Source organism: Struthio camelus, chromosome 16 (genome assembly GCF_040807025.1).
Source record: "Struthio camelus isolate bStrCam1 chromosome 16, bStrCam1.hap1, whole genome shotgun sequence".
Classification (NCBI taxonomy): Eukaryota; Metazoa; Chordata; class Aves; order Struthioniformes; family Struthionidae; genus Struthio; species Struthio camelus.
In genome coordinates this window covers 19463070-19474248 of record NC_090957.1, presented here as the reverse complement: position 1 = coordinate 19474248, position 11179 = coordinate 19463070, and the positions used below count along the sequence as shown (strand labels likewise).

Sequence of the window (11179 nt, the reverse complement as noted above, 5' to 3'; positions counted from 1 at the left end):
CCGAGGCTCCGCCCCCGCCCACGTGCGCGGGACTCCCGCGGCGGCTCTCGCGAGATCCCGATGTAAACAAAGCTGAGGGTGGGTGGGAGGAGGGGCAGCGCCGGCTGCGTTTCGTCTCTCAACCTAGCTTGGGGCGCAGACGCCCTGCGCGTCCTCGGCGCACCGCCCCCCTGCCGCGGAGCGGCGTGGGGATTGGCCAGCCGAGGTGAGCAGCCCGCCTCCGGGGCTGGCTGATTGGCTATGAGCGTGCGGTTCGCTTAGTGTCAATCCCTGAGAGGGTCCCAAACACTGTCAGTGAGGAGCCGGGCGGAGGGGAGAGGCGGCAGGTGCGGGCGAGGGGCGGCCGGGCCGGGGCACGGGGCTCGGGCTCGGGCTCGTGGCAGGGCCGAGGCCGGGCTCGGGGAGGGCTAGACCGGGCTCTGAGGGCGAACGCGGGGGTGGGAGGCCGGCAGGGGCCGGGGCGCGGAGGGAGGAGGGCGGCGGGGCTGCCTGGGGTCGGGGTGACGGTTGGCGGGTGACGGTTGGCGAGTGACGGTTGGCGGGTGACGGGGGGGGGGGTGCGTCGGCGCGTGCGGAGGCCGCCCGAGGAGGGGGCCGCCCCGGAGAGGGGCGTCCGGAGGGAGCCCGGCGCCTCCCCGGGGGAGAGAGGCGGATGGCTGCGGCCTGATTCACGGTGCGGGCTGGGTGGCAATTTGAGGAGACGCCAGTGAGGTTGGAGCGTTTTGTTCTGGCGTTGCACAATCCCGGGTGGCTGGAGGGTGCCCCGGGCTTCCCGGTTGCCTGCTTTTTTGGGGGAAGGAGGGAGGGGTTGTACTCCTGTTTTCCCATTGTGAAGCCACGTTGTTGGAACTTCTCAGGTGCTCAGAGTTGTGGTGCAGGTGACTGCACTTAAGGCTTAATGGCAGGTAGTGAGCACTGCCTGGCACAGGTGTATTGCTAGATTAAGGCATAATGTTAGGAAGTATTTTATCCTCCATACCCTTCTTTTTCTTTTAAGGTTGTTTGGCAGCTGTGTCAAATTTTGTTCGTATTGCTGATGATTTTGGTGTTATTTTCTATGGGGCTAGGGTTTTATTTATTTTTAATTAGATGGCCCTTACACATGCCCTGCAAATCATGAATGATGATAACTGATAACACATTAGGGATTTGATTCTTTATCACTTTTGTTCTCAGCTGGGTGAGGGGGCAGGAAATGGAGTGGCTGAATTGGGGGACTTCAGTGTTTTTTGTCTTTATGACAGATATTCTGAATTCTCACATGAAAGAGCAGAAGTGTGGAGGAAAATCTAAAGATGGCACAAAGAACTGACATAAAAAGTAGAATATGTTCCATCATATTCTTTGTGTTAGCTTCCATCTAACCAATTATAGATTTTTCAAGAGTACAACACACTGTAGCTGTGGTTGTGCATGATTTTTATGTACATTACTTTTTGAGACAACAGCTCATTAATAAATAATGATTTTATTTGAGACTGATAATAACTGTGTACCTATACCAATATCTTAAATGTGTGGTTAAAGAAAATTCTCCATTTTGTTATCCTGCAGGTTTGTGTTCTTTTTTTTTTTGCCTTCATGTAAATTGCAGGAGCTGTATTGAAATACTAGAAAAAAAGAAGAGCGTGGGGTGGGTTGGTTTGTTTTTTGTTTTGGTTTTTAGAGTGCTGTAAAGGTGTAGTGTGTCTTACAGGTTTGTATAAGTAAAGTTTCCTTCTTGAAGAGATTTTCATCATCTTGAAGAATATAGCAGTAATTAATGTAAATAACTTTTATGCAAACTATTATTAAAAAGAAATGTGTTGCTTATAGGTACCTGCAAAGGAACAATGGCGACAGAATCTCCACGCCGACCGAGTAGGTGTACTGGAGGAGTGGTAGTTCGCCCACAAGCTGTCACGTAAGCATGTTTATGAAAAATAGCCCTTATTTGAAATATTTTGTATCTTTCAAAAAAGAACAACCTAGCACGAATCTTGTTTAAAGCTAGCTATGAGTGCTTGCGTTGACAGTACAGTTCTGCTGCGCTGAGAACTCTCCAATAAAAGAAAGTAAACAGATTCTTGTTCCTGTCCAAACAGTTTTGTTCCTGTCTCCTAGGATTATGCAGGTCAGACTGTCTCCCTGAATTGGATCCTTTTAAGCTTAATAGATCAAGAGCTCGGGCCAGCCTTCAAAGTTGCACAGTTTAAAAATGAATACTTTGTCTTGCAGTGTTTTCTTGTTTGTTTGCAGAATTCTGTTTGCTGAACACTGCACGAGTTGTGGATCAAGCACTGCAAAAATATGTGCCTCCTATGCTAGGAGGCACATATGCATAGCATGTTCCGCATGTTCCTTTCTTGCTGTTCTGTATAATACCTTGGTCACAGAAATGCAAATATAAGAACATATACGCTTGTCATTAAAATGCTTCAGTAAGTGGAGTTGTGGATTCCAATATTTTTTGATCAAGAGAACAAAAGCAGGAACAAAGCTACCTATCTCCAGGCAGACAAAGCAAATAAGAGACCATCCTTCTTTGCTCGGGCATCCTAATTTTCGTTGTGTTCATATGAAACTACTTTCGTTGGCAAAAAAGCTTGGGAAGACAGTTTAGAAGATTTATCTCTTATCTTTGTTAAGGAAAAATGCCACAATTATTTTTTTTCCTTTTTTCTTTCTTTTTCTGGGGACATTTATACTACTGAATCGTTGCTGTAAAATTGCACTGTATTGAAATGTTGACTTTTGCTATTCATTTCAGCGGCTGTTAGTTTGCTTTAAGAGTTAATGATAGTACAGCAGCACTGGAGATAACGGGATATTTAAATATCAAGATTCACTCTTTTTTTTTTTTAAATGGGAAGCACAAGAAATCTATTGTTGTAACATCAAGAATTGTGTTAGACTTCTGTCCATGTACAATGTCCACTACAACCATGTAATAGAAGAAGCGTTTGTTACGTTGCAGATTTCTTCAACAGATGCATGTCTGGTTGCAATGATACCTTCTTCAAAGTAAGCTTTTTCACCGAAGAAAAAGTAATTTAAAAAAAAAAAAACAACACTGTAAGAGTAAGATTATCTGCCCTTTTGTTTTATTAAAATGTGGTGGTTTTTTTCTTGATGTGTATCTTTTTATCTCAAACCTCTAAAGTATCACCTTTTCTATCAGAATTTTGTTGAGCAGCATGTTAACACCTTGCAACTTTCTGCTGCTTATATTAAATGCCTAGTGTCTTACAAGCAGAAACTCAGTAACAGGCTACAAAGAGGAGTGATACATAAGCAATAAAGAAAGTGACTTTGAACCTTCTACTACTGATCGTCAGTCCCCTAAAGTTAGAAGGCTTCTGCCTTGTTTTGTTTGTGTGCGTGTGTTTTGTTTTCTTAAGTGCTTTAAAGAGTCCCTCATGGAAGTTTTTCAACTTTAGGAAAGACTTGGAGTACGTACATTGAATAAAACATTTCCTAAACGTCTGCTTTGTTTACAATTCAAGATATACTGGAAAAAAGTACTCATTTTATAAACTGAAGAGTAAAGGCATTATTCTTTCTGATGGACATTCAGATGAGAGTTTCAGACATTGCATTTTAAACTATACCTATAAGATAGACAAGTATTATTGCCATGTAACAAAAGGGCTCTGAAGGTGTACAAAGACAGTTTTGGTGACCTACATAAATCAAAGAAGAATCAGCACTAGAAACCACAGCTTGCATTTATAAAGCCTCTACTTTAAGCAGCATGACAAACTTCATTTGATTCAGTAGTCCTTGGGCTGCTGACCAAAACCTGGTTTTGTTATCCATGGATTGAAATAAGCTTTCTAAAATTTCATGATTTATGGTCTTAGTTGAATCCTCTCTGAAAACAGAGATAAATGTATTTATATATAGATACTTTAAGTCAAATGCTGCAACACCCTGACCAGCATATTTTCCCTATTGCTGTGTTTAGTGGAGCGTACTTCATTCTTAACTTCTAAACATGCCAATTAACAATATAAGAAACATATCACTGTTTCTGGGGGCACAAAGAAAAGGTATGTACCTTTGGATATCAAGAATCTAGGTTTCCTCATTCTGCTAGTACAATCTATCCTTGTTGTTGTTAGAAATCTTCGGTTAGTACGGGAAAAATGCCTATCAAAATAGAAATTAATTTGAGGACTGCCAAAACTGTTAGCTAAGTAAAGTTATGGTTTTCCTAATCATTTTAGACTTTATGAATGTAGTGTTTGTTGCCAGCATGTTTCAGCATTACTCATTACAGAAAGCACAAACTTTTTGCATACTTACAACACTGTCAGTCTAATGTAATCAGCCCACGTTATTATGCTGTTCAGTGGTTACACAAGAGACTCACTGTTCTTGTAATGATAAGCTAATAAAAGCATTAGTTTAAATCTACCAGAACAAATGTATCTTGCGCTAAGGACTACTCTAAGTCATTGCTGTTAATGAACTTCCAAGGAGGAATAGGCTTCCGAGGCTGTAACAACTTAACTGAAAATACCTCCTTGCCCTTCTTAGGGTCTTGCTTTTTCCTTCCCCTTCCTACCGGGGAACTACTGTAAAATGTTTCAACTTGTTCAACTTCATCATGGTGCATAGTACATATGAGGTCTTACAGTTTAGTTGCAGCACAAGGAGAGCTAGTGCTTCAGCCCTTACTTTTTCCTTCTTCATGGCACAATATTCAAATCAAGGCGGGGGGGGGGGGGGGAAGTACTGAGAAATAATTTCCAAAGCTCTACTCTACTTTGCTTAGCTGGAATGATATGGAGGACATGGTTTTTCACTCCTGAAGACTCAAGGGAGTTGAAGGCTCCCTTGTATACTTTTTCCTGAACGGTTATTTCATAAATAGGTATTTGCTTCTTATAGGCTTTCAGGCAATATACATACTATCAAAGTGTACTTGGCAGTATATTAAGTAACCACATTGTATACTACTTAGTATTTTTGGTTATGTTAAACACCAGACGTGTTTTTTAGTGTGATATGAGCAACTTAATATATGCATAACTGTTTATGAACTTTTGAGTAATTAACAGCTTTCCTTCTATTTTCAAGGGAACAGTCATATATGGAAAGCGTTGTTACGTTTCTTCAAGATGTTGTGCCACAGGTATGTGTCCATCTTTCTTAAAAAGTGTTTTTTCAACAGAAATACACAAAACAGTTGAAGCGTGTGTCAGGTGGACCAAAACATCATAAGAACAAGAGCCAGAAATTTTTTTTGGCTATCCTGAGACCTGATTTTTAGAAAGCATAGGCTGCATGCCATCTGAAAAGTAGGCCTCTAAATTTCCTCTGATAAATATTTATTTAAATGTAAATCTTAGCATGCTACACATGCTATTTATATTACTATATATAGTACTGCTATATATGTTACTATATATAAATGTATGAATATATTATGTATATATAATTATTCATAGTTATGAATATAATTATGTATATAAAATATATGCACATATTTTCATATAGTAATACATACAGTAATTTTTCAACTTGTTATCATGAAGACGACTACAGCCTTTTCCTGTGATAGCTATGGCAATACGATAGTTGTGAAGGGAAGAGACTGGGCCTAATAATTGTTCTGCCTCTTACAAATACTTTTTCTCTGGCTCATGCTTGGAAACCTGTGTACGAACTCATTCACTGACTGGCTGATGTTAGAACAGCTTGATATCCACCTTCTGTCGCTTTTACTTTTATCACTGGCTGAGAAGGAGAGCTCCTCTTCCCTCCTAACCCTTCCCACCCCCCCAAATCTTTTTAATCTGTAACTTGCCCAAAAGAGCCCTGCTTGATGTGGGATTGTGAACTCTGCTCTCCTGTTGTCCACCATTCTGGAGTTTTGTAAAGCAGGAGTCTGTCATTCTTTTTCTTTTTTTAATTTCTGGGGTCATCTTCTCTGGAGAATGACTGTGATGCTTGTCTCTGCTGTTGGTCATAGTTTTCCCAGGCAGCAGCAGCATGAAACTGTTATAGTCACTTCTGTGATGCTCATGGGCCTCTCCATGGCAGATAGAAACTAATTTTGTTTTGTTATTGTTTGGGAAAGCTGTATTCAGTAGTGGAGAAGCATTGCAGTTAATTGCCTGTAGCTTCAGGAAACTTTCTTGATTCTTATTTGAAAGATTATCTTTATTAACTAAAATTTCCTTAACGATGATGATAAAAGATTTTCCTCTCTCTATTATTAATTTGTGAAATATATTTTTGGACTCATGGTCAAAATGAAAAATAGTCAAATTTTCCTGTAAAAGATTGGGGTTCCTCCCCCCCCCCACTTTTTCCCTCCTTTAACTAAGGGATACAGTCTGTGTTTTATTTTACAAATCAGTTTGCCTTGGAAGCATGGAATGTGATTTGTTTTGAAAAGTAATACCCACACTTATTTTTTAAATTCGTATTTTTGGTTCATGTTATTGCTTTGCTGGCATGTGTAAAGTGATTATACAAGCTCTTTTCATATTTAATCCAAATACTGCACAGTAGTTTGCTATAATTCATTTGAAAGTGATGGTATGTCTACTGTAACTCACATTCTTACTACCACAGTTCCTCCTGAGAACTGTAAAATGTGCAGTTTGGAAACACTGTAAGTCTCCTTCACAGTTTCCTTTTGTATCTCATCTTTTAATGGGAATCTGTAGAACACGCAACTGAAGCATGGATCTATTCTGCTTGCATTACAGTTTACTATTTTTTAAAATGCCTCAAATATAACTAAAAGATGTCGGTAAAGTAAACTGTGTAGTAAAGGCCTCTTTCTTTCCTCAATTTTGCTTATAAAGCTTTTAAGTGAATAAAAAAAAAAGGTTAAAGTAAACATGCTTCACTTGAGAACCTCTAACATTGCTCTTAAAAGTAGTCTACAATTGCTAAAGTTAAAGGTTGTGGAAGCCACTGTATTTTAGCTTCACTAGACTGGTATGTGGCATTTCTAACCTCTTCCAGCATGCTTATTGTTACGTATCTTGTCATTTCTACTTTAGTAAGTGATGTTACACTTGTTGAGTTATATTTAGTATGACGTATCTTAGTCATGGAGCCGTTTGTTTTTGAAACAAAACCTCCCAGGAATACTGATGACAAGAAGATACATGCTGCTTATGCTTTTATTTTTTATTTTATTTTTTTAAATTCTTGCCTGCATTCCCTTGTATGTTCTATAGAGGGTTGAAAACCATAGGTGTTAAACTTTCTTCTTTCAACCTTTCTGCTGTTTATCCAGGCCTACAGTGGTACCCCACCAGCAGAAGAAAAGGAAAAAATCATTTGGGTCAGATTTGAAAATGCAGATTTAAATGGTATGGCTTTTTTTTCTCACACTTATTTTTGTTATTTTTGAGTCTGTGTACGATAATTTCAGTTAGCTTTCCTGTGTGAACATTGTGGGCTCAAGCTATTTTAGTTAGGCTAAACTCTCAGTGAATAGTTGGGCTTTTCTTCAGTACCTAGCAAATAGAACAAATAGGCCTTGCACCTTCCTCTAAAGACAAACTAATTCTGGCTTAGGAAGGAGGAGAGGAAGAGTGAAAGGCAAATCCCCCCAAAAGTCCATTCTCTTTCCTTGAGGTAGTTGAAAACAAAGCATAGAACTAAATGCAGTTGATTTGCTATTGGTTTCAATTCCGGATTATCTAACTGTGAATCCCGTCTAGGTCCCAGATACGTTGTCAGTGACATGATAGAACTCATCGGAAGAAATTCATGGAAAGGAAGAGCTGTCAAGGAAAATCAGCAGAAGATACCATGATATCTTTCTAGGCAATAGCAGAGCAAAGCCGCAAAATATTCTTAAAACTTAACTTGTTTGTCACTCCCAGTGTATCTTAGTAAGTCATTGGCAAAGACTACTGACTCCGTGCAGGCAACTGCTCTTCAACGTCATTAAGAGAAAATGATGAAGGTTACAGGCTTTTGCTGAAAGTGTCAATTGAAGTAGATATTCAGTTAAGACCTGAGCTCTTTTACCTCAGTCTATCTCAGTTATCTTTGCTGAGTGAGGAAGTTAGGGACTGAATGAGAGAGGACTGAATGCTGCTATCAAGTAACTATTTGCTGGAATTAATCAAAAGTTTTATAGTTGTTTGTGGTGTACAGTATGTGCTTGTACTAGCTGTAGAACTAAGGGACTTGCTTTCCTGTTTTGAATCTCCTGGAGAACAGTGGACTTAAGTCTTTCAGAAAATCACTGTTTCTTGTCTACTAACTTATTTTCCTGTCTAGAGCTCTATGGTAACAGCTCATTCTGGTCTCAAATGAAATAGTAACAACCATAGCCAGAGCTATGATGGGGAACTTTCAAGCTTTCCTGGAGGTTAATAGGGAAGATTATATATTTTCCAGCTGTTGAAATGGCATAGAGGCTGGCAGTTCATAAATTCATGGTGGTTAGAAATAGAAAAGACCTATCAACCTGTACATGGCATTATATCTAGCTTTAGGCTACTTCAAGTCTGCTTCCTTGTGGTTTTGTTTTCCTCTTCTGTTTATTTTTAAAAATTCTTGACTGTTCTTCTTGAGGTTCTTCTCTACAGCGTAACAAAAAAACCTAATATATTGATTATTATGTCCTGTAGCAGTTTTCTTCTTGGGATTTTCCTTCTTCATAAAGTTGATGTAAAGATTAATTATATAGTATTGATAAAGAGCTTTGATCATACTGTGCATTTGTAATTGTAGTATTTGTTAACATTTATTTTGTTGATCCTTTTGGGAATTTTTCTCTATTTGGAAAGTTTGCCATGTTTTATTAATCACTGGAGATAAGACTACAAAAGTTTTTGGGGTATTTCATGATAGCCTGCAATGTAATGAATAACATTTTTCTCCATCACTTTCTGCTTTAATACTTTCTAACCTCTCTGTGAAATTCTAATGATTATGTGCGCTTAAAAGCGTATGTTCCACTGCTTTTCCAGCATAAAAATGTAAACCACTTCTCTTTGCCTTTAATTATGACAGAAACATGAATTGAGAAAATAGTATCTAGTCTAACTGGTCCTAACCGTAATAGTTCCTAATCTATTAATCTGTGGCTTTGATATTTAAACCCAATGTAGATACATCAAGGAATATGGAGTTTCATGAAATACACAGCACTGGGAATGAACCACCGTTGCTGCTCATGATCGGATACAGTGATGGAATGCAAGTCTGGAGCATACCTGTAAGTAACAGAGTTAACTTGAAGGCAAGACACTTTCCCAGATGCTGATTTTGACACCACATCATTATTTGGTTTTGTTTGCAATATTGTATTACTACTACATTTTTCCTATTAAAATAGAAATAACCAACATTCATCATCCGTGTCATATGGTATATCTGTAATATGCTTATCACAGGGTTAATACTGAGCATAGATCATACACTTGAATTCATGTACTTTCAGATTTAAGGGTTTTTTGCAAGTGATTTCTATTAGGTAAATTTTCAGAGTCTAACTGGGAGCAGTATGTAGCATTATAGAACAGTTAGTATCACAGGAAAAAAAATCTCCTTAAGCTACAGGAAGGAATAAGAGTAGAAAAATATGAAAAGAATCTGCTTTCCCGAGAAATGCAAGTATGACAGTACTGATAGTATTTTACAGTCACAGTGTTTGTCATGTACATGATTTGCAATTTTAATTTTATTAAAGTCTGTGTGTGCATATGGGTTTGATTTTATGCTGTCATATGCACCCTGCAGTTTGTGTTTCAGAATGGTTTATGAGCACATGGACTTAATTTGGGGAATTTTCCCCAAATTTCTTGAACTACAGAATAAAGTTTAATACAGTAGGTCATAAAATTCTTAACTAAAAAAAAATAGTGCTCATAACACCTTGTCCTTCGAAATAATATAGTAAGGATGGAGTTTTTTTCCGTTCATAAAATACATGGGCTTTTTAGAAATATGTGTACTTTTGTATTACTTTATTGGTGTGTAAAGATATGTCCAATGCAGCTAACTGTAGCTTAGAAAGTATAATGGAAAATTTTCTCATTCTGCACGCCATGTTGAGAGCTGTGTTAAGCGTTGTCTCATTGAGTTTCGGTAGGGTATAGGAGAACGGGCCTTCCCCCTCCTCACGTGCCTGTTGTTAGTTGAAGATGAGGAAAACTAAACTGCTGAGCTTTTGCATTTGAAATAAGAGTTTGTAGAAATGAAATAAGAGCTAATGTACTTTATTAATTTCGGTGTAATTTAGGAACTTTTATCTGCTTGTATGTCCTGAGAAACTATGGCTGGTTCCAGCTTCTTTGGCTTTATTTTTAATAGTACAAAACTTTTTTTTTTTTTTTAACTTCCTTATGCTGGAATGAATTTGAATGCAAAGAATAATTTTACAGTATCAAATTAGTTTTGTACACCATTTTGAAAAGTGATCAGTTTTGTATTCCTATACAAAACAGATTATTATTAATTGTTGAGAAATGCTTTGCTTTGTTCTTCAAAGTGTATTACAGAAAACAAACATTAGGTGTCACTAAGATATTGAGCTAAGAGAGGAAATATATCTGCAGCGATACCAGGAGTTATAGCGTGTGTTGATCAATTAGCTAAGATACTAGAAGCAGTCACACAGATTTAAGCTAAAGCATTTTTGTAAAACAACTTGCTTTATTCTGTTGAAATGTTTTTGTCCAATTGAATGTGTATTTTCTGAAAAGCGCACAGAGGTGCTTTGTGTTGACATGGGACTTGTCCTGGCCTCTCCATCATAAGAGGCTTGTGTCTTGAGCTAGCAGGCAGAGGTGTGTGTGTGTGTGTCTGTGCGCGCGCATGTGTGTGGATGTAACATGCCCTTGCTTGTGGTTAGGTGAGAGTTCTGTGCGTCCTTTCTAAGTGACTTTTTGTGTCTAAATGAGTGTCTGCGTAAGAGCTATCTGTATCAATGCCCTTGAGAAATTTACTGTGAGATCTGTAGGATCTTACATGTATAAGGAAAGCAAGAATGAAAGAAGACTTAGTTCTTTGGTACAGGAACGAATTACTTCAGTGTAAATTGTACTGCATTACCTGTCTGTATTTAAATTCTTACCCCATGGTGCCCTGTGGTGAACATGAAATAATGTGATGGAACTTACGCAACAAATGAGTCAAATACTTTACCTTGTGTTATGTGGAGTAAGTATGTTCACCGGCATTGCCATGCCAGATGGTAAAAGGTAACTTA

The 11179-nt window shown here is 38.6% G+C and overlaps 1 protein-coding gene across 10 annotated transcripts in view; it reads left to right on the top strand.

The window, feature by feature from the left end:
- Positions 1-204: 204 nt before the first annotated feature.
- Positions 205-11179, top strand: part of BCAS3 (BCAS3 microtubule associated cell migration factor) — a 386186-nt gene continuing 375211 nt past the window's right edge. For all 10 annotated transcript variants that reach the window (XM_068909662.1, XM_068909661.1, XM_068909660.1 and 7 more), the window contains exons 1-5: positions 205-326; positions 1816-1903; positions 5065-5119; positions 7244-7319; positions 9078-9184. In XM_068909662.1, coding sequence (XP_068765763.1) covers positions 1833-1903; positions 5065-5119; positions 7244-7319; positions 9078-9184 — 309 coding nt within the window. In that variant the 5' untranslated portion in view covers positions 205-326; positions 1816-1832. The remainder of the gene's footprint in view (positions 327-1815; positions 1904-5064; positions 5120-7243; positions 7320-9077; positions 9185-11179) is intronic.